The sequence below is a fragment of the Solea solea genome, chromosome 5 (genome assembly GCF_958295425.1).
Source record: "Solea solea chromosome 5, fSolSol10.1, whole genome shotgun sequence".
NCBI lineage: Eukaryota > Metazoa > Chordata > Actinopteri > Pleuronectiformes > Soleidae > Solea > Solea solea.
In genome coordinates this window covers 1,485,885-1,511,767 of record NC_081138.1, presented here as the reverse complement: position 1 = coordinate 1,511,767, position 25,883 = coordinate 1,485,885, and the positions used below count along the sequence as shown (strand labels likewise).

The 25,883-nt window shown below is 40.9% G+C and overlaps 2 protein-coding genes across 2 annotated transcripts; one reads left to right on the top strand and one right to left on the bottom strand.

The window, feature by feature from the left end:
• Positions 1 to 191: 191 nt before the first annotated feature.
• bola3 (bolA family member 3) lies at positions 192 to 3,193 on the bottom strand. Its single transcript, XM_058629690.1, has 4 exons — positions 3,018 to 3,193; positions 2,764 to 2,872; positions 890 to 978; positions 192 to 725 (listed from the first exon to the last, which is right to left on the bottom strand). The coding sequence occupies exons 1-4, from the start codon at positions 3,087 to 3,089 to the stop codon at positions 660 to 662; spliced, it is 336 nt and encodes a 111-aa protein (XP_058485673.1). The 5' UTR covers positions 3,090 to 3,193; the 3' UTR covers positions 192 to 659.
• Positions 3,191 to 24,434, top strand: LOC131459664 (polycystin-1-like protein 2). Its single transcript, XM_058629688.1, has 41 exons — positions 3,191 to 4,420; positions 6,070 to 6,228; positions 6,327 to 6,515; positions 7,059 to 7,169; positions 7,616 to 7,763; positions 7,902 to 8,131; positions 8,218 to 8,628; positions 8,727 to 8,845; positions 8,937 to 9,057; positions 9,715 to 9,913; positions 9,996 to 10,107; positions 10,193 to 10,334; positions 10,878 to 11,126; positions 11,371 to 11,513; positions 11,597 to 11,776; positions 11,873 to 12,010; positions 13,347 to 13,493; positions 13,573 to 13,697; positions 13,776 to 13,896; positions 14,737 to 14,865; positions 14,946 to 15,171; positions 15,255 to 15,445; positions 15,526 to 15,756; positions 16,142 to 16,243; positions 16,317 to 16,495; positions 17,049 to 17,195; positions 17,284 to 17,483; positions 18,195 to 18,421; positions 18,508 to 18,724; positions 18,983 to 19,458; positions 20,440 to 20,536; positions 20,628 to 20,768; positions 20,852 to 21,037; positions 21,126 to 21,456; positions 21,961 to 22,094; positions 22,182 to 22,309; positions 22,384 to 22,544; positions 23,293 to 23,503; positions 23,629 to 23,730; positions 23,811 to 23,942; positions 24,015 to 24,434. Exons 1-41 carry the CDS (start codon positions 4,111 to 4,113, stop codon positions 24,174 to 24,176), a joined length of 7,464 nt encoding a protein of 2,487 aa, XP_058485671.1. The 5' UTR covers positions 3,191 to 4,110; the 3' UTR covers positions 24,177 to 24,434.
• Positions 24,435 to 25,883: the final 1,449 nt, after the last annotated feature.

The window sequence follows — 25,883 nt, the reverse complement described above, 5'->3', positions numbered from 1 at the left end:
TAAATGCGGCAAACTATTTTTTTACATCTGTATATAAAACCTTATACATGATGTTATCTTCATTTTATGGATCAAAGATTACATTTCTTTGGGTGGAGGGTTGCAGACTCCACGTCTGTGTCATTGTCAGCACATCACGCTTGTTAAATCCTTCTTTTTTAAACATTTGAAGATCAGAATGAACACAGTGAGTCGTCTGTTGTTGTTTATTATTATGTGAATACCTGGTGCATAGCTAGCATAAATTCAAGGTCCATGTACAAATCCAATGCATGACAACCAACTTAAAAGCAGTCGCATCATTTCACGAGGTTTCATCACACTGTGATTCCTGGAGAACTCCTCATGAAACCAGCAGCCTTTTAACCCTGAAACCCTGTAAAATGTCTTTACAACGTTAATTTGTGCGTATCACAGCTTGGTTGTATATATATTACATATATGTATACATGTTATGTCAGAGAATGTTTCTCAATAGTAAAGAAAAATGACTTGTGTTGTGATGCTATGGGTTTTTTTCTCAGTGTTGATGTTCTCTGCATTTCTGCCTCAGACATTAACACTGAATTATTTTACTATAAAACAGCCTCTGTGATAGTTTACATTCAGACAGAGTGAACAATAGAATAAGTGGTGGCTCAGCAGTGGAAGGACGTTCTCTACATTGTCGGGGTGCTGGTGAATATTCGCAGTCCGTGCATTCCTTGAATCTCTTCCTTTAGAGCCTGTGGAACAAAATGTTGGTCATTGTTGAATCCGTGTAGCTACAGATAATCACAATTATCTTAAAAACATTGAGTATCGAGTAAATGAAACTTTAAATGTCAGCACGAATACTGAGGAAAACAAAGGTGATTCAAAAAATACTGTTATGATTATTATTTTTTACCTGATTGACTAACTGGTGTTGTTGAACAACCCTCTTTCCTGTGAACTCACTGGACTCGATGTGGATCTCATACATGGCCCCACAGCCACCTGCACGCACACACACACACACACACAATCATAGAGTTTCTGCACAACAATAAGAGTGGATCTGTCTGATAACGACATGATAAATGTAAAATAAACATGAATAAAGACAGAGAATCTGCACCTATACTCAGTTACTATCACAGAGAAATTTTATAAGTCAGTAAAATGTCAGGAATCAATTACTATATGTTCCATTGTGTGTGTAATATTTGACTTTTTAACTGCAGCCACCTTAATAATAATAATAATAATAATAATAATAATAATAACAACATAATAACAATATAAATCATGACCAGAGCAAATTAAAGCATTTCTAAAAGTTTATAAAAAGGTAAAACCAGCCATTTACAAGAGATCTATTTTTAATAAATTAACTACAAGTTAATTTGAATCACCTTATTTAAAACGTACACACTTAGCAACCACTTTATTAGGTACGTCTGCTCAACTTCATGTTGACACAAATCGCTAATCAGACAGCGAGTCACTGCACTAAGCCCATGGTTCTCAAACTGTGGTACAGGTACCACAAACAAATAAACATCTCTCACTCCATCTTAACTCCATTATACCATTGTGTCACATACTTGTGAGGAAGAGGAGGATGACAAGAGAGCAAATGATGTGAAAAGTCTGGAGCTGACGACCTGTTTACACCACTCTGCTACTCCTAGAGCTCGATTTTTCTCAGGTTGTGTTTTGGTATAAAAACTTTGAGAACCACTGACCTCAGTCATGTAGACTTGGTCAACACTGACTGCTGAAGTATCAGAATGCATCAGAAGCATCAGAATGTGACGAGAAAGGTGATTATAGGTGAAAGTGTCAGGCAGAAACTGCTGATCTTCTGGGATGTTCATGCACAATCATCTCCAGTGTTTACAGAGATGTTTGCTCAGAAAAAGAGCAAACATCCAGTGAGCTGCAGTTCTTTCTTGCCTTATTGATGCCAGAGGTCAGAGGAGAAGCAGTCATTTTAATAACCACTGTTTATGTATGCAGAACTGCTGCGTGCCAGCAGCAGAAAACCACACTGGAAACTTTAGGATGTATAAACACACCTGAAAAAGTGGTGGAAAGTAATGTGTTTTTGTGTATTTTTGTGTACTTTTTTTAAGTAATTGTTATTTTACTTTAACTTAAGTATGTTTTTTTGAAGTACTGACAGGTGAATGATGAAGACAGGTAAATGATGAAGACAGGTGGTGACAGGTGAATGATGAGGACATGAGAACAGGTGAATTGGCACTAATTAAGGTCCCTGAGTGAGTGAGAAAGTTAAAACATTTGTGACCTTTGACCCATGTTGACTGGCACAATATGTGTTTGCATATTTTATTTTGTCAGTGCTTTAATTTGTAAAGTTTTGCCTTTAATTAAAAACAATTCATGTGAGATTTGTGTTCCCATTTTGTCATTTTTGCACAACACGAAAGAAAGAACTTAAGTAACTAAGTAACTTTTACTCTGAGTACATTTTAAACATGCTACTTGTTTTTACTTTACTTTAAGTACATTTTTAGACCAGAACTTAAGTCAAATTTGATCAAAATAAGGGTACTTTTATATTTCAGTACTGGTGAGTATGAGTTTCATTAATGAAGCACAAAACAAGAGTAGACATTATCATCTGTCACACTTTGAAACCTCTGGTTCTTGACAGGAAACTTTAGAAATGATGACTTTTCCCCTCTCAGTAATCTGATGAGATTATGTCAGACTGTTGACAGCGGTTGGGCGGACGTGTTAGGGAGCAGGGTCGGCTCTGCACTCACTGATTACCTGAAATATCCACGACTTTGAGCGACGACGCGAGCGGGAACTTCTCCTTCAGGATCTCTGCGATGCGGACTTCTCCGTGTGTTTGCGTGGACAGACTTCTCTGCACAGCCTGAGGAGGAGAAACATGTCCGGATTAACGCTCAGTGGTGAGATTAACGCTCAATCAGTGGTGAGATTAACGCTCAGTCAGTGGTGAGTTGAACTCCAGAGGAAACACACAGAGGTTCAACCACCGAAGCGGCGGTGAAACTCACCCGGTGACTGCTGCCGAGAAGCCGCAGAGCAGAGGTCGCTGTGCCGGACAAAGCCCGTTTACACGCCAACATTGTGAAAATGTACAAACGTAGTTTAAGTTTAATAATTAATCTGCGGGAATGTTTACATTCACACCGGTTAGCTCAACAAGTCATGTCCTCAGTGGAGACGCGTCGCAGCAATATGACGTCAGACATCCGGCAGTTTTTTAAAGAGCCCTCTAATAAAGAAAGAAAGAAGAAGTTTTGCATGATATAAAGTAATTAACAACGTTTATTATTGTTAATAGATAAACCAGCAAACTCAAAGAACAACTACAGCTGCAAAAATAACATATGCTTAATAAGCAGTAAGATAATACATATGTTTATCATAGTATTTCTCATTACAAAATAATAGTTTTGTATACCGGCATCATAAAAAAACCTTTATTACTGTGTGTTAAACCTCCTTAAAGACTTATGGAACAGTTATTTACTGTTTTCTTTATTACAGCTGTGTTTGTCCTGTGAAAAATGTCACCAGGTTTATTTAAAGACATGCTTATGACACATGTTGTATGCCAAATACCAAAGATCACAGAATTTAAAAGACTTACAATCACAGTTTTGCATCATCAGTTCCTCGCTCAAAGGTAAATATGACTTTATTACTTTGCTAAAACAGAGATAGAGTTGTCCTAACTAATGTGAATTTCTCTGTGAGATGAATAAAGTATCTATCTATCTATCTATCTAACTTCTGAAAAACAACATCAGATCCATGAGGCAGTTAAAGCTTTGAGTGACACTTTGATGGGAGCAGGTCTGAAAGAGAAGCTTATCTCACTGTGCAGGTTGTGGAGCCCCTGCTGTAATAGAGACAGCGGGACAATCCCTGGCTGTTGACACTTGTCATGTCCCCTTTTACAACACGCCTCAGCTTTGTTTGTGCTCGACAATCATGGGCCAAACACAAAGATGGTCCGCCATGAAGGAAACCATCCCAGTGTCAGGCCACGATGCCCAACAGCTGATTAGTGTGAGAGCTGCTGACGTCAGAGCCCTTTAAAGTCCTGTCCCCACAGACTGTGAAGCATGGACAGATGCTGACATGGACGGCGCCGCTCTTCCCACACTGACTCTGACGGCTCTGCTCCTCAGCTGGGCTTGTTACGCTCAGAATCTGTCCTGCCCAGACCACCAGGAGGGCTTTGACGGCTCCTGCTACGAGTTTGTGGCCCTGCAGCGCTCCTTCCTCAGTGCCCAGGGATGGTGTGAGCGAGGAGGAGGACACTTGGCCTTCATCCTTAACGATGAAACGCAGCAGTTCCTGCAGAAGCACCTGCAGCCGGACAAGGACTGGTGGCTCGGGCTGGCACCTGCTGCTCCCAACCTCACGCTGGAGTCTGCTGCCACTGAGGGTGAGAGGTTGTGTGTGTGTGTGCTGTGCTTTAAGTCAGGTAGCATCACATCAGACATGGACACCACACAGTGCAGGTGTTGTATCTGACAATATAACTGTAAAATATGAAATATACACCCATACATTTGTGTTGTTTATTATTCATTCTGGTAATCACCAGACCTTTTTTATACCTTCACACACTCGTGCTGTAACTTTGCAAGTACAAACAGCAAAATAAATCAAAGTATTTTACTTTAAACAAACAAGTTTGTGATGTTTCATGATGATCATCATTTAATAGAAGTGATTTCTTGTGTTTTACACATGTGCAGGCGTTTAGAAGAGTTTCTGTCCAGCTACAGCCAAGTGTATCTGAACAAGGACAATATAACACCCGTAAATTCATAAATTCTCCATTTGTGTTGTTTATATTGTATTGTTTATTATTCATTCTGTTAATCACCAGAACTTTTTTAAACTGCTTTTTTTGACAAGGCTGCTAAAAAAGACACTTTGACACACATGTCAAACCTTGAATCGTCGACTAATCAACTACTGTAAATGACATAAATGCTGTCTCACTTTTATTGTGGTAGATCATCTGTGCAAAAGGGATGCTTTTATTTTTGAAAGGCTAAAATACCGGAAGTAGGAGAAAAAACGAGAGAAACTTGGTGCCAATTAAGGCTACAAACGGAGTCTCAAGCACTTTTCGTGATTTATTTTAGCACCTGGCTGACAAGGGCACACGGTCTGTATGTGTTTTATTTGGTATTATATGTTTGGAGTTGTTTTTAATCTCAGTTAGTACTTTATAGAGTGGCGTGTGAATGTGAATGTTATGCTAGTAGCATCACTTCATTATAACTTGATTAGCATCATCCTCTTTTACAAGGAAACATCATTTAAAGTTGTTATAGTTGGTTAATATGCACAGTTGTTCACAGTTGTACACATTTCATTGCTTTATTCCTATATTAAGGTGTTTTTCCTAAAATAGAAATAACATGTTTGGGTAGAAATATTGTACAATTAGCACTCCAGTAGAGGTTGCCCGAAATAGCATTAAAAGGGCTAAAGAGGAGTTAAAGGGAGATAACTCCTATGTTCATGTGAGTGAAAACTTAATTTATTTCATTTTTTGTCTTTTCATTAGCTCTTAGGATAAATGAACGGCTTGTTTGGAGTGAATTAAGTTTTAAATAAAGCATTCTGAACCATCAGTAAAGGACGCAGACCATTATTCAGTCAGGGATGCTCCAACTACCTTGTTAGTATCTTGCATTTAAAGTATTTTTACCTTATATCTAACTATCACGTTTGGGATGTTTCTCATCATTTAACAGAAGAGATGTTCCGTGTGTTTCATGATTGCCTGCTACACTCCGTTATCTCCCCGCAGCAGCAGGTGTAATGAGAGATATCGCTGTCAAGTGGCCTGATTTACAAACTTGTCTTTATTTCCCATCACAGAGAACAAATCTCTATCATTCATCTGTCACCAGCTCCGCCTTTTGCTTTGTTCTTTTATGATCCGTAATTTCATCTGAACAATTAACACACCACAAAGAAAGGAGGACGTTGTGTGTGTGTGATGTATTTGAACTTTTTCTGTCTTTGTTTCTGTGTGTGTGTGTGTGTGTGTGTGTGTTACCGCTCTCTCAGGCTCCCTTGCATGGCTGGACAGCTCAGATGTCAGCTACAATAACTGGGTGAATTTGCCAGATCCACAAGCGGCCTGTGGACACATCCTGAGACATTCAGGCTTCCAGTGGGAAGCAACAGTCAACTGCAGCCGGGAGCTCGACTTCATCTGCCAGTTTGGTGCTCGCTCCAACATAAATAATCACACACAGTATCAGTGTCTACTGTTGTTGTGTTTGCTCTTGCTGATTTACCCCCCCCCCCCTTTTTACCCTCAGATTCTGGGAGAACCATTGCATGTCATGGCCAAAACGCCACACTGCAGTGTGGTTCAGGTCAGGTGATCGAGATCGTTGACAGCTTCTACGGGCGAAAGACAATTCACTTCTGCCGCTCTAAACTCACCGCTCTACCCACGTCCTCACAGGAGGAGTGCAGCTGGATAGATGTAGTAGACACTGTCACAGGTACGATCATGAATTATGGTTTAAAAATACAATTATCAATATAGAAAAGTGGAAAAATACATTTTACTATGATAATATGACTACAACGTTCACCTGTTACTTTGCCATACATTCAGGTATATTTGTATTTACAGTAGAATCTATGGGGACTTATTGTTTGTGGCTTTGCTAAAAGATAAACAGACCAAAATAAACGCCAACTCTGTTTTTGTTTCACGCTTTGTGCCGGACACAAAACGATGATTGCTCCGTGACTGCAGACAAAAGGATGACACTGCCAGAGGAGACATGAGACAAATCCCCTCCTATAGGAGCTGAATAATGGCTTCATATGAGTCTAGAATTCACTTTACAGGAGAAGTTCATGCTAAACAAACAGCGGTGATTCTCCTTATTGTTCATAGACCTCTGTGAAGCTCGATTAGTGCTTTTTTTATTAGAGGGATTTTGAAAATCAGAATGGATCACTAAAACAATAATTAAAATAATATTCCAGCTTCATTTGGCCATGTCATGACTTGCTTGACTTCTGCCTCCTTGCAGCTCATTGCCACGGACTGCAGGCCTGTCAGGCTCCAGTGGATCTGAGCTCTTCCGTTGAACCGTGTCCTGTGCTGGGAAGTTACCTGTCTGTGGAGTATCACTGCAAACACGGTCAGATACATGAGTTTGTCCATTTCCGTCCTCTAAACTTAGACTTTTGGTCTCTAAAGTAAAAATCTGTGGATCAGGGCTGTCAAACACAAATAACCTGGCAGCCAATGAGCATTTGGTCTTTATTTATTGATTATTCACTGCATAAGTTGGTGTATGGACGACTGTTGCAAATAAAATTGCTCCCTGAGGGAAATAAAGGCTTTTTTATCTCCTATCTATTTATTCACAGACACTAAAGTAAAGTAAAGTAATAGAAAACAGAGTCCAATAATGTGCCAGTGTCTATTATCTATGTGTCTTACCCCCATATTGATTACGGGTGTCTAATATTGATTGTTATTACCATGTTGTTACTGCACTGTAATTAATGGTTAATTTTTTATTTTCTCTCAACATGAACCTGAGTATTATTGAATCACTCTAACGCTGTGATCTCCTCTCAGGTCTCTACTTACTGATAAGCAAACTGGCGGCCGTGTTTGATAACGTCACCATCACAGTGAAGTGGCTCCTTCATCCGTTTCAGGGGAACCTGACGTGCTCGGTCAATGCCGGAGACGGACACACGATTGATCCATACAGCCCCGAAGAGTGAGCAGAACTTTACATTCAACCAGATCACTCGTTATCAGTCGATCCCACACTCATCATCAATCTCTTGGACATACAGATTCCCCTAGTTGTGCACAAATGTGATGTAACTTTGGTTTTTACTGCACGCCTTTACAGGATGGAAAGCACCATCATGCACAAATTCAGCCGCCCCGGTGTGTTCGTGGTGGTGGTGGAGTGCACCACGAGTGACTGGCACGTCACAGCTGAGAGAGCCATCACTGTTCAGGAGCCTGTAGGAGAGTTTAGTGACATCACTTGCAATAGCAGGAACGTGTCAACAGAGGGCAACAAATGCAACGCTCTGTATGGACGTCCTGTTCAGATCCAGGTGATGATGGAGGCTGGTGAGTAAACATCCATCTAAACATAAGCAAACATGTGTCTGACTCAAACTCAATAATTGAATCCCTTTTCTTCTTGTCTTGAACAGGTACAAATATTTCCTACACTGTTCATCATGAAGAACATTTGGTTGCAAAGTCATCCGTGGACGCTGGCATCAAACCTCACAACATTACACTGAGTTCAGCTGCGGTGGAGAAGCTCGGGTCCGGCTGCCACAACCTGACTCTGGCTGCGTCGAACAGTGTCACGGCACGCACCGTGTCCACAGATCTGCAGCTGTGTCTGCTGCAGCCTGTGGAGAACCTGCAGGCCTCAGTGGTGTCAGAGGAAGGCAAGTGTCCAGACTCAGCTGACATGGTCATTGATGTTTCTCTGGAGCTCGGAACCCCGGTGCAGCTTCTCTTCAATCTCACCGGAGCCATGGAGACACAGTCTTTGAGCAGGGACCTGCTTGACGGCAGCTCACAGGTTTATACCTTCTCCAATCCAATCGAAGGTAATGAAAGAAAAACACTGTGCTGTAATTAAATAGAAAATAATGATGATTTTATCATACTACATGGTGTTTAAATACAAAATGTTTCTTTCTGAAAGGACTGGTAAAGATTCAAGTGCGAGCCATGAACGCTTTCTCAGCCTCTGATGTGGATGTGGACCTGGAGAACATCCTGGAAGCTTGTCAAAATCACTCAGCACATGAACATGAAAACACAGTATGATGAACGCCTATATTAATATGATGTGATATCATATTAATATGAATGTATTTGCACAGACGAGTTGTGTTTTTGCTCACTTTCACAGGCAGATGTGAGAATAATTGCTGCTCCTGACTCTTTGAGCGACTACAGTCACAGCGTCACACTGAGGGCAGCGGGAACCGAAGCCTTACCCAACACAGGACTCGCGTTTGAATGGAAGTGTAGTAAGTACAGTAACAGTCTACTGAGCATTAAGCAATAAAACATGTGATTGAGATAATAACAGCAGGATCAGTTAAATTTATTTTTGAAATTTTTATGCAGCCTTAAAAGTGTTTTTATTCTAATGCTCATATGATCAAATTATGACTTTTATACTGACATGATTCTAACATTCATTCACCAAAATTCCACCACATCCAGAAATTGCATATATTTCTGTACCAAGTACTTTCTTCTCAGCAGTTGGTTCCCACTTAAGTTTTAATTTCTGTTGATGCACACAGAAATCAGATTATCAGAATACACGTAGCTGTCAGGATTATCAGGTTCTCATGGAAGTCATATGCAAGACACATGTAGTCAAGATCATGAACTGATCTGATTAGAATTGGCTGCTAATGTGAATGTGGCCTACATTTCCCCATCTGATAATCCAATCCTCTCCCTATTATCAATGTCTGATTTGAGCGTTACTGGTGCCACGTTTCAGTGGATCAGCATACTTGTTTCACATTCTGGTCTCTGGTGATCACATCAGACATAAAACTGTGGTAGTTTTCACAGCTCAACATTCTGCCATGATGACACATGTGTATAAACATGCTGTACTAATGCTGTGTTTGAGGACGTTTGTATGCTGTTGAAATCGTGTTTTACAGAAGGAAACTGCACGTGCAGAAACATACAACAGGATGAATTTCACATCATCGAGAAAGACTGCCTTCCCAAGCCCTTTGAATTTTTCAAATACACTTTAACTGTGAGGAAGAAAACCTGGTTCAGGGAGTGGGCAGATCTCGGGTCAGACTCTAAATGCATCACCGTGACTCCAAAAGAATTCACCAATGTCACCATCAGGTAACAAAATCAAGTCAACAACTGTGGTTACAGATGGTTTTAAAATTCAGTAAAGTTTATACTTATATGTTATATTTTGCAGTTGTGATAACTGCTCTCCTGTGAATGTGGACGGTGGTGTGAAGCTAAGACTGAGCTGCGTGACGACGTGTCCACATGTTGTCTGGTTCACTGAAGACCCCAAACCTGTGAAGGTATAAGTCTGAAACAGCACGTTCCTCAGATGATTTATTTCAAAATAAGACCTGTGAGTGTATTAACTGAAGATGTTTTCCACAGACTAACCTTCAAAGGTGTTACTCCAGAGCAGGAAGGACGCCCCCTGTTGACCTGCAGGATGGCAGCGCTGAATATATCGTACAAAGTCAACATCTGAAGGTGTCGAGGGACACGCGGCAGAACATCACTGTCATCGCTTATGGTGATTTCTGTCTTTTAATCTCTTAACACGACTAGAATTAGATATGTTTCATTTCCATAATCGATTTTCAATCTTAAACGGATCTGCAGTGATAGGACAGGTAATAATAAACGTGACATTTAAATTCTAACGAGCACAAATATTTTGATTAAGATAAATGAATTCTTCTTTAAATCTTAGAAAACATTCAATGTGCCAATCAGAAACCTTTACAGATATGTATAAAACCTAATATAGCACAAACATTCCAAAATAGACAGTGTGATAGTCCCAGAAAATATAGAAAATGAGCTAAAATGCATGAAAACATGCTGATTTAATAAACACAGTTTGTTTTAAAAGGGTTAAACTATCAGGCTGGAAAATTATAAGTAAATTATTATGTAAAGTAATTAATACTAATTTATATAATTAATAGAATGATAAGGTTCCATGTTGTCCCTGATGGACTGGTCACCTGTCCACTGTGTGACTTGGCAATACTGAACAATTTTCACATTGATTTTAAAATACATGTTTTTCTTTCTTTTCTTTTTTTTACAGGCAATAATGAGCTTGGTTTTGCCAAATACACTCTCCCCGTACCTGATCCTCAACCAACTGAGCCACCTCCGAGTACAACTGTTGCTCCCACAACTGAGGCTCCGACAACTGAGGCTCTGACAGCCCCGAGCCCTCCGTCCTGCAGCATCTCCCCCACATCAGGGACTGTACTTGATGCCTTTGACATCACCTGCAAACCCAGCTCCTTCTGCTCTGAGGGCTGTTCTTATTGCTTCAAAACTGACACTGGTGAGAATGCACATCATTAAAAAGTGGAGAAAAGAAATGAATGTTGAGTGTTAAAAGCCAAGAAAGTGAGCTTATGAGGCTGCAAATGTGAGATCTCATGGCTGTTACACAAGCATCAAGTAATAAAAAAGACTTAAAATGTTTGTGTAAGACAATCTGCCCTACATAAATATGCACAGAATTGATTTAGATGAATAATCAACAGTAATGAAGTTGTTACTAAATGGTTTGTTGTGTTTTTAAGGCACACATCTACGTTGCAGTAACACAAACGAGGTGAAGTCCGTCTTCCTGCCTCTGGGAGACGCGAACAGCGATTACAGTTTGTCTGTCGTGGTGACTGTGAAAAGTGGAAATGAGAAAACCTCCACGACTGTCACCACTCAGGTTTGTCAGCATGAATGTCAGAGACGACGGAGAGGTAAAGAAATCTAAAGTGGAACTCATTCATTATTTATCTTAAACTTTAGGTACAGCAAAGTGAGTCCAGTGCGTCGGTGGTGGCTCTGCAGTCTGCAGTGGAGGACACTGTGACTCAGTTAGAGGAGCAGGGTTTGCTCACCACTGAGGCTCTTGGGCAAATATTTACCTCAGTCTCAGACATTCTGAACGCAGAGGACAACGAGGAGCAGAAGGATGCGAGGACTGAGGTAACCGAGTGTGTCTGAAGTTAAAACTGTTAATAATGCACTGCTGTTATTTCAGCATGTGTTAATAATCAGTGCTGCTCTCTGTCTGTGTTTCAGCTCAGGCAGCAGATGCTGAACAAAATGGCCACAGTGCTTGTGGACTCACCGAGCAACTCCACGCAGGAAGTGCAAGTGACGGCCAGAGCTGTGGCTGGACTCACCCAGCGCTCGGACGAGCTCAGTCCTGCTGCTCAAGTACACCACTCTGGATCAGTTCAACAACATATACAATAACAACAATAATAATAATAATGAAGCTGCTTAAAACTATTTTTGAACAGTTTACAAACACTCACCTTGTCTGTGCTCGCAGCAGAAGCAGCAATACTTGATAATCAGCAGTGATTACAGATCAGTGCACCATGTTATATTGACAAATTGCACATTGTTCCCAAGATGCTCTAACATTTTAGCTTCTAGGGCAGGGGCCTCAAACTCAAAGTGACCTGGGGGCCCGTGAACTTCTAGTGTGGTCAGGAGGGGTCAAGTGAAAAAACAGTTTAGTGATTAGAAATTAAATCTATTATGTCTCGATAATCCATTATGTTGTTGCCATTACAAATATTCAGGACGACATTGCACGCCATTTCAAAGTAAAAGTGTTTGTTTTTGATGCATAGCTCACAACAAAAGCAACACATTTATGACATAATTCAAATCTGTAAATAACAAAAACAGACAGAAATAAAATGTTAAATCAAAATATACATGTAGACGAGTGTAATTAAAACACTAGACAAACTTATATATAATTAAATGTTGAATTTAATGATTTTAACAGCGACTGGCAGACTTAATCAGCCAAACACATGGCAGCGACTCAGTACATTAAGTACATTAAGCACATAAGACATGGTCAAGACGACCTGCTGAATTTCAAACTGGGCATCAAAATGAGGAAGAAAGGTCACACACACAACCATCGCTAGGTTTTTCAGAGAAGATTTCTGAAAAAGAAAAAGTATCCACAAATATCAGCTTTTTTGAAGTAGAATGTCTCCAATATGGACAAACTGATTCAAAATAATAGTAACAACAAGCAACAGTCACTCAAATAAATATTCATCACAACCAAGCTTGTAACGGATTAGGTTACACGACAGCAGCAGAAGATGGGGTGTGCGTTTATAGGTCAAATATTCAGGCTTTTAAATAATGTGTTATTGATGTGTTGTTGAGTCAAAGTTATGATTATTTTTTTAGTAGTAACATAAAGTAGCAATAATTGTGCAGAAGTCACAAAATAAATCATTTTTCTTTTCTTTTTGTTCATAAAAACGAGCCAAGTGAACATTGAACTGTGACGTATTTCACAAATTCAATCCGATTTTAAACAACTTTTTGCTCAGGTGTGTTTATATAGTTGGTGAAAATTATAGTATAGTGTATGTATGTATGTATATATATATATATATAGTAATGGAAAAAAGCAGCTGCTCTGTGTTCTAATGGTTAAGCAACTGGAAAATCAATGCTAAAGTTAAATGTGTGGACACAGATCGACCACAGATCGTTCACTTTTGTTCTTCAGGAAGAAGCAGGTTCATTGTTGGTCGACCTCAGCTCCTCCCTCAACACCATCAGTGTTCATCAGGACGACAGCGACGATGGAGAAGTCATCGAAGCGGCTGCACCCATAGTTGAAGCAGCCAGTAATATTTTAAGTGTTTCATCAAATGTAAGATAAAAAACACTTAACATTGTTTCTTTGATCCCTTTTCTACAGTCTGAACTAAACAGATTTATGTTTGCACCAGAAAAAAGTCTCCGATTTTCTTCTGAATGGGATCAACAACGTTCAGAGTGCTTTGCTGACCAATAAAAAGCTGGATGGAAACCCTGCCATCATTGATTCTGGTCAGATCAGTGTGTACGTCAATAGGTAAATGATGACTGGTACATTTACTTTACCGGTGTTTGCAGAGACTCCTGGAATGACTGTGTTCTGTTCTGTCTGCAGAGTCTCTGCACAGTCCATGCAGATGCAAGACATAAACGTACAGAAGAGCAGCTCGTCCAGGTTTTCCTTCCCTCGACTGCCTGATGATGTTGTTTCTCCAGAGGAGCCGATGGACGTGAGAGTGAGTGACTCTCTACAGTAATGTAACAGTCTCTAAACTTTAGTTAAGAGACTGTATTCACACTCACACTGTGACAATTGAAGGTACAATGTGTAAAATTTAGCAACAGTTCTGTCCTGGAGCCTCCTGTTATACCTCGATCATTAGACACTTCAGCTATGTCTCAGATCATCTTTATGCTGATGATGATGATTCAGCCGTTACTGCGCTTTCAAATCCACCGAGTTCCATAAACTTTCCTCTTTAATCAACTGTTTGATGAGCATCAAGAAGCGGTTAAACAACCATCGATCATCTACAGCTCAACTCTGACAAGACAGAAACCCTGATCATTGCCCCTGATGGGAAAATCCCACTGATCATGCAGCGAATCAATTCCTTAGGCTCGTGTTTGTTGTTTGATTCAGAAATGTCTCAGCTAATCAGAAACTGCTATTTTATCACATCTTTTGTGTCAAAGGCTGAATTAAGAAATGATCCTACATGCTTTTATCTCATCTCGCCTCGACTATTGCAATAGTCTTTTTACTTGTTTTCAATACAAAAGGAGCTTGACCGTCTGCAGACTGAAGCACTTTGTGATTTTATATCTGTGAAGGTGTTACTGTATATAAATAAATTGTACTTACTTTTTATTAGTAAAGTTGCATGTTGCAGGTGAATGTCCCTCACCTTCCATTCCAAGTGTGATGGAGAACCTACAGTATGTAGCGTTCAACATGTTTAGTTTGTCCATTGTTGGCTTCTGTAAAATCACTGTGGTCCAGTATTCCCGCCTTTGTGAACCTGCACCACATCAGAATAAGTTTAAATGAATCAAAGTTTCTTTCTCCCTCCTAGATGATGAGCTTTGAAAAGAATCCCTATTCCTGGAAAGAGGGAAACATCACAGGAACGGTGGGATCAGTGTCTCTCACCAGAGTCAACGGCTCTGCCATTCCTGTGGAGAACTTACCTGAGGAGATCGAGGTCATTTAAGAACAAATTAGAGACACTTTGAGTAAACTGACAACTTGGACAATGCTGATAGATGTTTTTTTTATTTCCAGATTCTTCTACCCAGGCCTGATGCAGGGCAGGAGAACAGCACAATCATTGACCTTGCCAATTTCAGCACAGTCATAATTGACGTCCCGTCGCCGGATGTCACGCTCGTGCTGAAGATGGAGCCTTCTGAAGACATTTCTTTCATCGTGTTGCTGGGATTTAAAGAATATCCAGATGATGAGAATTATGTGGCAAAGACTCAGATTCCCCAAGAGAACTCAAAAGAAGGTAATGTTATTAAAACATATTCAATGATAAACAAATGTAGGTCTACACTTTATTTAGAATATTTTTGTGTCATTTTACCACAGAGGAAAAATACACCTGGGTGCTGAGTCCCCAAAACAGAACAGGAGATGTCGGCGTTCACTACCTGGTTTTGAAGCCCATTGTTGAGCCCGGTGTCAAATCCATCAACGCCACAGTCGCTTTCACTTCCATCGCTGCCCAGTGCAAATACTGGAATGAAACTCAATCTTCCTGGAGTGAAAATGGCTGCAGGGTGAGTTAAAAACCCAACATACGTCATCCACACGGATCAGCCGTGACGTTTAAAGCCGCTGTTGTTCTGTTTGTCTGCAGGTCGGTCCACTGACGACGCCTCTGGTCACTCAGTGTCTCTGTAACCACCTGACTTTCTTCGGCAGCTCGTTCTTTGTCATGCCAAACCTGGTGGACGTGTCGCGCACGGCAGAACTCTTTGCGACGTTCACTAACAATCCTGTGGTGGTGTGTTTCGTGGGCGCCATCTTCGCTGCTTATCTGGTGGCGGTGGTCTGGGCTCGCAGGAAAGACATCCAGGACTCAGCCAAGGTAAATCCAGGCCATGTGGGATCGAATGTTACAGGTTCATTGAATGTTTTGTAATATCAATACTCTTTAACAAACCAAAAAACAAAAGCAGCGTACGGGAATAAGGATTTGTCAGAAAACCAAAAGACGTCTGATCAAACCAAAGACAGAGCCATGAGAGTCAGATCACCAAATAGAGAAATAAAACCAAGAAGACAATGTCACACAAGAGCAATTAAGAGCAAATAAATGAATAAATGTAATAAAACTGTAAGACAACATACAATTAAGTCAAGGTTTTAATCTTTATCTGCTTAGTTAGGTTAAGGGGCGTTTAACTTTATTTTCTTGTATAATCAATATAAATGTTACTTCCTGAAAGCTTTGTCTTGACTTGCACTTGCAGGTTAAGATAACAGTGCTCGAAGACAATGACCCCTTGGCTGAGTATCATTACGTGCTGAGTGTCGGCACCGGGCATCGACGCGGTGCCTCCACCTCCTCTCAGGTCAGTGGCGTCTGATGAAACGCAGAGATAACAGAACACTGACTCTGATACACGCTGCTCTTTTTTGTCGTAGGTGACGATCACTCTGCTGGGCACAGAGGGAGAAAGTGACCCGCATCACCTGACCGACCACGAGAAGCCGGTGTTTGAGCGGGGCGGGGTGGACATGTTCCTGCTGACCACACACTTTTCTCTTGGAGATCTGCAAAGCATCAGACTGTGGCACGACAACTCGGGAGGATACCCTGCGTGGTTAGAGATTTAGATTTAAGTTATTGTTAAAGGCCCAGTATGTAAGACTTGGTGACTCCTCACTCACCCCTCCATTTCCCAAGTGTGTCAGGGAACTGAAGTGGCCTCTTCTTCCTGATTCTTCTTTGTGTAGTAACCACATCACGTATCACAGTGCAGAATTTATGCCCTGCTTGGTTTTTGTCCATTTGGGCTCCTGTAGAAACATGGTGGCCTTTTGTTTTAAAGCCGTTATACATTTATACAAACGAGTATATTCAATTTCTTTCAGTAAACCTTCCTAAAATTTGCACACTGGACCTCTTTTCTGGTTATTATGACACAGAATGATATAAATATTTAGTTTATAAATATTTTGACAATAGTAAGTTTTCCTTTACCTTTGTTAACAAGTTACAGCGTGAATCTTCCACCTCCCTCACCTGATGTTAGGTGGTGAAATAAAGGAAAACTTACTATTGTCTAAAAAACGAACCAAAAAATTCAGTTTAATGAGAAGACATGATGAACTTTCACAAAAAACGATCAACGTAAATATTGATGTCATGTGCAGGTATGTGAACAAAGTCATGGTGCAGGATCTGGAGACTGGTCAGAAATGGCATTTCCTGTGTAACTCCTGGTTGGCTGTAGATGTGGGAGAGTGCGCTCTGGACAAGGTCTTCCCAGTCGCCTCAGAAATGGATTTGAAGAGGTTTAGGTGAGACCTGTCACTCACCTGTTATGAATACTATGTTACTGTCACTAAAGCTCTAATCAATCCTAATTTCTCTTCCTCCCTTTTGTAGTAACCTGTTCTTCATGAAGACAGCCAAAGATTTTAGTGACGGCCACATCTGGTTCTCCGTCGTGAGTCGACCTCCGTGCAGCACGTTCACACGTGTGCAGCGAGTTTCCTGCTGCTTCTCTCTGCTGCTGTGCACGATGCTGACCAGCATCATGTTCTGGGGAATCCCAACAGACCCGTCAGAGCAGACCATGGACCTGGGTAAGGAACAAACCATATAAATGTACATTATTTTTATTTGGTTAATGACCTCAGACAGGAATATCTGAAGGGGACAGTTTGTGTTTTTGAAGGACGGTTGCATGAGGAATTAATACAGTATCAACACTGAGTTTCCATGGATCCATTCATTTTAGCTACTTCACAAAAGGCTCAGGCAATGAAATGTATGTCTGCTTAAGTCTGTGATGTCTTATGATCTTACTGTTCGACAGCCTTTTCCTGCTGGAAACTGAAGATTGTAAATCACTCTTCATTGAGCACTTTGGTTCAGGGAGAATTTTACATCGTGACTCACAGGAGTTGTTAATCCACTGTTACCTCCATCAGTAAGTTCACGTTATCTTTGGTGTTTGAAATCTTTAAACAGGATTATGAGTTGTGAGATTATGAGATGATTAATGAGTTCGCAGTCGACCTCGGCTTAGTGAGTTTCTGTTTCCCTGTGACCTGTAAACACAGCTTTTATGGACTTTGGTGCAGGAGAGGGAGAAGTTTACAAACTTGTATCCAGACGGAAAGTTCTGCTTTAATAGTAAAAAATAAAGCAGTGAACACGTTGAAAACAAAGTCATAACTGATAATGTGTTAATAACTCATCCAACCACACTGAAAATAAACTGATCTACCACTTTAATTCTCCCTGAAAGACTTCAGACTAAAGAAACTTCTCCCCATGAATTAATCTAACAGGTCACATCGAGTTCACCTGGCAACAGGTTATGATCGGAATACAGAGTTCAATCATCATGTTTCCCATCAATCTACTGATTGTGAGTATCTTCAGAAACACTCAACCACGAGAGAGAACCGGCAAAAGAGACGCGTCCAGGCAGGGGAAGACCGGCCGAGTGTCTCCTTCACAGACGTCTTCCCCACAGAAAGAGCTGAAGGACATCACAGCAGACACAGTGATCAAGGTGAGGCCATAGATGACACGTCTCTGAAGGTTAATTACTTTCCTTCTGCTCCATGTCTCATGAGCTTGATATGGTTTCTACATCAGGACATAAAGAAAATCGCTCAGTCGCTTTCAAAGGCCATGAAAAGTCCACTGCCCCATCAGGACGTCCATGCTGGTCAGCAGGCGGACATCAACACTCTGCTGTCTCTGGTGGAGGACATCATCAGACGGCAGAACCGAGCCGGCGGAGACTTCTACACGGACACCGCCAAAACGGATCACGCCGCCATCCTCAGTTTAGGTGCAGTCAGTTTACAAGGTAAAGTGCACCATAAATGAATGTAATGAACGTTTATTACATGCAGGGAAATGTCTAAATAAAATAAATATAAATAATACTATAGGTAAACAGATCTACAAATGACAAAGAATTATTGTTTTAATAAGTTGAAAGATAATGTTATGCAAGAACATTTAGAGGAATAACACACGATATAAGAACATTTTAATTCTCCAGTAGATCAACAAATCATTGAGATCTCTCAGGTGTTTCCTTTGCTGGTTTGTGTGTGAGCAGACAACAGCATGTGCGAAAGCCCCGAGAAGACTTCAGACGAATCTCAGAAGAAGAGCAACAACAGCAGGTTCCTGTACCGGCAGCTGCGTCACGTTGAGAACGAGCTGAGTCTGTTGGGACCTTCTCGATTCCCAAACCCTGACAGCTACAACCGAGCCATGCATCAGGTCCAGGGGATGAAGGGTCTCCTGAACTTCCACCTGCCAGCGTCCAGCCTGGACGGTGAGCAGTCTGACCGCAGCCCCAGTCCAGAAGAGGGCAGCACCGGTGGGGACTCGTCCAAAAGATGCTGTCCAGCAGGGCTGCCATGGTGGTTTGTCTTTATTGGATGGATCCTGGTGATCGCAACCAGTGGAGTGTCAGGATACTTCACCATGATGTATGGGCTGACATATGGAAGAGATCGCTCCATCAGCTGGCTCATCTCCATGTTGGTTTCCTTCTTTGAGAGTCTCTTCATCACCCAGCCTCTAAAGGTGAGGAGCGTCACAGGATATGATCACAGTGTAGTTAGTATTTTTCTTCTGTCTGGCCGTTCTAAACAGAAATAAATGACATTATTTGTATGCTGCATCCTTCAGTCACTTCCTGTGTGTAGTGTGAAAATGTGTCATTTGACAATGGTTTGAATTAGAGCAGAAACAATTACTCGATGAATCGATAACTAAATTAACCGTTGACTAGTTTGATAATCGATTCATCGGTTTGAAGCTTTTTTCATGATTAAAACAAGATTTCTGATCTTTTCAGCTTCTCACATGTGAATATTTTCAGGTTTCTTTGCTCCATAAAACAAAGAAATCATTAAAAGTCAATCATTTTGGTTTGTGGACACAAACAAGACAATTTGAGAACATCATCATTTCCAGGTTTGACAAACACTCGTCGACATTTTTCAACATTTTCTGACATTTTATGGACCAAACGATTTCGATTAATCGAGAAAATAATTGATTATTATTATCGAGAAGATTAATTGATTATGAAAATAATCCTTAGTTGCAGCTCTAGTTTGAATATAAAGGACATGAGTTTATATTTTGAAGCGTAATACATTTTTATAACGTATAATATAATATCTACAGTAACTGGAGCCAAATTAGTTTTTTGTGTTGAATAAAATTCTATTATCCTGAAAATTATCAATAAATTCATTTTTTCAAGAAAAAGACAATAATAATCTGTATTTACAAAAAGATTTTTGCTTTCATGCAGTTCATACAAGGCAGCAAATGACTCTAAAACTCTAAAATCTATTATTTAATTTCCATTATTTAATTTCTTTGTATCCATTTGTCCAAGTCCAACTCATATTTTTTATTTTAAAAAACATTCATTATTATGTAAGTAAATGAGCAATGCTGCACCTCGTAAATAAACTGATGATGTAAGTGTACAGAGTTAATCTTACCTCATGGAGTTGTGTGATGTTGACATGAGGAAATCTTCTGCTGCAGGTTCTTGGTTTTGCTGCTTTCTTTGCTCTTGTTCTGAAGAAAATTGACCAGGAGGAGTTTGGAGAGCCTAAGATAGACGAGAGTCTCAGAAACACAGGCAAGTTTGTTTGTCTCTCTTTTCTGTGTCATTTCATTCAAATTAATAAAAGACAAACAATAAAATAAAGTTTGAAATGGCTCATCCTCAGATGATGCTGACACTGTGCGGGCAGCGAGGAGAGACAGCACATGTAGTTTCTATCAGCCACCGCCTCCCACTGACATCGAGAGGATCAGGAACAACATGATCAAAGAGCGCAAAGTCTTTACACTAATGGGGGAGATTGTTGGTAAGATAAAAGACGTACATACACACATCAGAAGATACAATCCACCAATCCACCATCCACTAAAGCGAGATGTGTTCATGCAGCCTACATGGGATTCATGTGGATGCTGCTCCTGGTGGCGTACGGTCAGAGGGATCCCAACGCTTACTTTCTGACACACCACATTCGCCAGAGCTTCAGCAAAGGGATCTCAGACAGTATGAGCATTCAGGACGTGTTCCACTGGGCAAACACCACTCTGCTGAGCAACCTGTTTGGAGAGCGCCCGGGTCAGTGTGTGGTGAAGATGCACACAACTCAAGCTTTGCATGAACGCCCTCCAGCAGCTTTTGGTTCATTCTTGAAATCATTTTGCAGGATTTATCACGGACGGAAACTCAAAGCTGGTGGGTAACGCGCGTCTCCGTCAGGTGAGGGTGAAGAAAAACTCCTGCCATGTCGCTCGCTCCATGCAGCAGTCTCTCCTGGACTGTCACGCTCCGTACTCGTGGGAGCTGGAGGACATGGGCTCTTACGGTCCGGCGTGGAGCAGCTCTGTGGGAGGCAACGTCTCCGTGAACCTGCAGAGCCCGTGGACGTATCAATCCCAGGGTAAACTGAGGGCCTTCCCCCTCTGGGGCAGTGTGGTTTTCTACAGAGGAGGAGGGTTTGTGGTGGATCTGGGGCCTGATTTACCAAATTCCAGTCGGTAGGCATTCTAATTATTTAGTTCAGGGGTCTCAAACTCAAACTACCCTGGGGGCCAATGAGGGTTCGGTCTGGTCATGAGGGGGGCCGGTCATGTGACAAAACAGTCCAACTATGTGGGAAATTAGCTTGAAATCATGTCACAATATCCCGTCACGATAACGCAATCACTTTATTCATGACGATATTTCACAGGATTGCACAGTAAAAGTGTTGAAAATTGGAAAACTCCCTTTTAACCGTAAGAAAATCTCTGATAGAAGCAGACTCAAACATGTGCGGCCAGCTGCCTAGACAGGTTGGGGTGAAAGAAAACCTCAACCTTAGATGTTACTGTTATAAAGATATTGCTCACTGTCCATGGCACTAGCTAACAATCATAATCAGAAGATCGTGGGCAGAACTTGGGCCGCGAGTTTGAGACCTCTGATTTAGTGTAAGTAATTAAATTAAAACTGCTGCTGATTCAGTATTAGTTTGATTTCCTGTTTATGTGTCTGTGTAGATCCCTTCAGCGTCTTTATGACAGCGCCTGGTTTGACGTGTACACTCAGGCCGTCTTTGTCGAGTTCACAGTATACAACGCCAATGTCAACCTGTTCTGCATCGTCACTCTCATGCTGGAGACCACAGCCATCGGTGAGTATTCAGCCGCGCTCAGTCACGTCGCGGTGTGCGAGCGGCACAGTCCGTAACACGACTGCTGCACTGTTGCATTTCTTTCAGGAGCTTTCCAGTTCCGCAGTGAGCTTCAGAGCGTGCGTCTCTACCAGTCGACTGGCGGCCTTCACATCTTTGTCATGGCCTCTGAAGTCATCTACTTCCTCTTTATCGTTTATTACATGTTTGTTCAGGTTTGTATTTATTAATCTCACCATTACCGGTGGAACTCTGTAGTAAAGATGCTGACTGGGACCTTTGACCACAGGGAAAACAGATGAAGCAGCAGAAATGGGCTTATTTCAAGAGTAAGTGGAACCTGCTGGAGCTGGCCATCATCGTTCTCAGCTGGAGTGCACTGTCTGTGTTCATCAAGAGGACTTTACTGGGGAACCGTGACATCTACTACTACCAGAATAACCGGGACCAGTGAGCAACAAGACAATCACAAAAACACATCACAGAAATCAGATCCAATTATATCCAGGAAACCTTTTTGAACATAGGTGTGAATATGTGTGTACAATACAATTTACAATAAAGTAAAGGTAATTATGTTTGTTGATTCAAGACCAAAGTGTGGTAGATAGAGCTGCAACTAAAGATTATTTTCATAATCGATTAATCTGACGATTATTTTCTCCATTAATCGTTTGGTCCATAAAATATCAGAAAACCTTAAAATTGTTGATCGGTGTTCGTCAAACCTGGAAATTATCTTCTTTTCTCCACAAACCGAAATTATTAACCTTTAATGACTTCTTTGATATCCAAAGCAAAGAAATGAAGAAAATACTCGCATTTAAGAAGCTTAAACAATTGGAAATCTTGTTTTAATCTTGAAAAAAGCTTCAAACCGATTAATCGATGATCAAAATAGTTGTCGATTAATTTAGTAATCGATTCATCGATTATTTGTTTCAGCTCTAGTGGTAGATCAAGTAAAGAAGTAAGGTATTTTATACTATTAGAACCCACTTTAAAAATAAAAATCACCATAAGGTATATACAGTACACAATACACCAGTATTTCATTGGGACCAAAGTACAACATTAAACACAGTGCAAAGTATGTTTAAAGTGCAAACTTTACCCGAAAGGACAACATGAAAAGCAGTTTAAATGTGTGTATAAACTGTGATTCAGGGCTCGTTTGCTTTTCACTCACTGTCTCCAGATATGCCAGTTTCCATGAGACAGCGCAGGCCGATGCAGTGTTGGGGTATCTGATTGCCTTCTTAGTATTATTGGCTACAGTCAAACTGTGGCACCTGCTGAGACTGAACCCCAAGCTGCACATGATAACATCGACGCTGCAGCGAGCCTGGACTGATATTTCAGGCTTCCTGGTGGTCATGACCATCATGTTTCTGGCCTACTCCGTTGCGGTGAGGAGTTTCCCACACTCGCTGCTGGAGATGCTGCGCTCCTTATATGTAATCTGTAATCTGTAAAAAAGAAACATAACTCGTTCCAAAAACGTTGACACGGAGATGAACTTTCTGCATTTCAGTCTAACCTGATGTACGGGTGGAGGTTATACTCCTATCGCACTCTGCTGGATGCAGCACAGACCATGGTCAGCCTGCAACTTGGCATCTTTAACTACGAAGAGGTGAGTGCGAGACTGTTATAAATGTACTTAGATACGCAAAAAGCAAAGCAAACATTTACGTCCTCCTCTCGACCCGTCAGGTTCTGAATTATAATCCGGTGCTTGGTGCATTCCTCATCGGCTCCTGCATTGTGTTCATGACCTTTGTGGTGCTGAACCTCTTCATCTCTGTCATCCTGGTGGCATTCAGTCAGGAGCAGATCCATCACAAGGTGACTCACCCACGCTGAATGTGAATCCACTTAATCCTCCACTCACACACACTGTACTCTCTTTTTCCACAGCCGTCAGAGGAGGAAGAGATCGTGGACCTGATGCTCATGAAACTCTGCAGTTTGTTTGGCCTTAAATTTAAGAAACAAGGAGGCGACGAACCGACCGAGAGGCCGTTTGTTCCGTCTGTTTCGGCAGCATCGACAAATTCTTCCGTGATTCAGTCAAACTGAAAGACAAAGAATGCTTTGTGTTTGTGTTTTATTGCTTTTCCTGTCGGCCTCTTTAATGCAAATCAACGTGTGGCTTTTGTGACTGAATATTAACCCCTGCACGTCTGCACTGACCTGTCATTACTAAAGAGCAAAGAGAGACGATTGTTATGTTATGAAGCGAGGCACTTTTCTTAGACTGCAATGTGTTTATTTAACAAATAAATGTGTTTCTGTGACTGCATTAAATGGAAATGTTATTAAAAGCATACAGTACGACTACAACTGAATGACTCGTCAATTTTACTGTATGTATGCAGTCAAAATACACACAGTACTATAATACAGTCACAGGACGTCAGGCCTTTGTCAGGTTAACACCAGATATTTGGCAGCTTTACTCCACAGTCTAGTCACTTAGACAGTTGACATGCTGTGGTTTTCAGGCGTCTGCCACCTCCAATTTATTAACTCTCACAGTCAGTGGGTTGGAACCTTTAAAAGTGTCTTTGCAGGATTTGCAGTGGGATTTTCTGTTTTCTTTCAAATAAAAATAGAATAAAACAAAGTAATAGACCAAACACTGCACCTAATAAATCTAAGAATAATTCAAATGCATAATGCCTATGTAAACATCAAGACATCCTATTCACTTTATTTGGTCACAAGTATTTAACAAATGCTTATGTTTCCATTAAAATAAGCTGAGATTTATCTCTTAGAACAAACGAAAAGATCCCACACACTGTCCAACTTGCATCCACAGATTCATTGCTGTGATGTTTCAGTGCTCAGACCAAATGTCTGCAGACCTACATTAGGAATTGTGTTGTGATGTCTGTCCCCATAAAAAGTGTTTTATGGCAGACACTGCTATAGAACTTTGTGGGGTGCAAATGTTGGGTGTCACCTCACTGCTCTATAACACTGAGCGATATTGATTATTAAGGGTTAAGGTCAAATGACAGCAGCAGAGCAGGAAGAATATGTCGCTGAGACGAGCTAAAGAAGGAAAAGTCACCTGAATGCACGGATTCTTCTTCTTTTGGTGCTTTAAGGCAATAAACTGCTGAAAATTTGATTTAAGGAGCCACCGACTAGCTTTTACCTCTTGGCCATATCTTCTGTAAGTTTAATATCCATTTTCATGGCTATGCGGATGACACCCAGCTCTACCCATCTACCAAACCTAACACCACTCTCCCGCCAGCCATCCTCAACCTCTCCGATTGTCTTCATGAAATCAAAAGCTGGTTCACTCACAACTTTCTAATTAAACAGTGATAAAAACCGAGGTCCTCCTCAGTCTTTCCATTTCAAATGACAATTCCTCAGTTTCTCAGGAGTCTGGGTGTCATCCTCGATAGCACACTATCCTTTCAAGCTACAACTACTACTACTACTAGTAGAAATTACTCAACATGGCGCCCCCTATGGCGGACATGTGTGCTCGCTCTATTATATGTACATATCAGATACTTCAATTCATTGTACAGTATGTAACAGGTGCTGCCTGTTTCCTTTCTATTGCATTTCCAGTTACACTGCCCTTATTGTGTGTTCTTTTATTATTAACTATTTTATTAACTATTTATTTGGCTGCTTTGTTAAAACTAACACATCAAATTAACTGTGAAACAAATATTCTACTCATGTGAATAAAGTAACATATATAACAATAATAATAATAATGCCAATTATAATAGTTTGTGTGCGAGTGAGAGAGCC

Excerpts from the sequence above, each read along its gene's own strand:
- bola3 (XM_058629690.1), bottom strand. The coding sequence starts at position 3,089 with ATGTTGGCGTGTAAACGGGCTTTGTCCGGCACAGCGACCTCTGCTCTG. Across the intron at positions 979-2,763 it reads CAAAGTCGTGGATATTTCAG|GTGGCTGTGGGGCCATGTAT; the intron begins GTAATCAGTGAG and ends GTGTGCGTGCAG. Across the intron at positions 726-889 it reads AACACCAGTTAGTCAATCAG|GCTCTAAAGGAAGAGATTCA; the intron begins GTAAAAAATAAT and ends TTTGTTCCACAG.
- LOC131459664 (XM_058629688.1), top strand. The coding sequence starts at position 4,111 with ATGGACGGCGCCGCTCTTCCCACACTGACTCTGACGGCTCTGCTCCTC. Across the intron at positions 13,698-13,775 it reads ATCAGTGTGTACGTCAATAG|AGTCTCTGCACAGTCCATGC; the intron begins GTAAATGATGAC and ends TTCTGTCTGCAG. Across the intron at positions 15,757-16,141 it reads ACATCCAGGACTCAGCCAAG|GTTAAGATAACAGTGCTCGA; the intron begins GTAAATCCAGGC and ends TTGCACTTGCAG.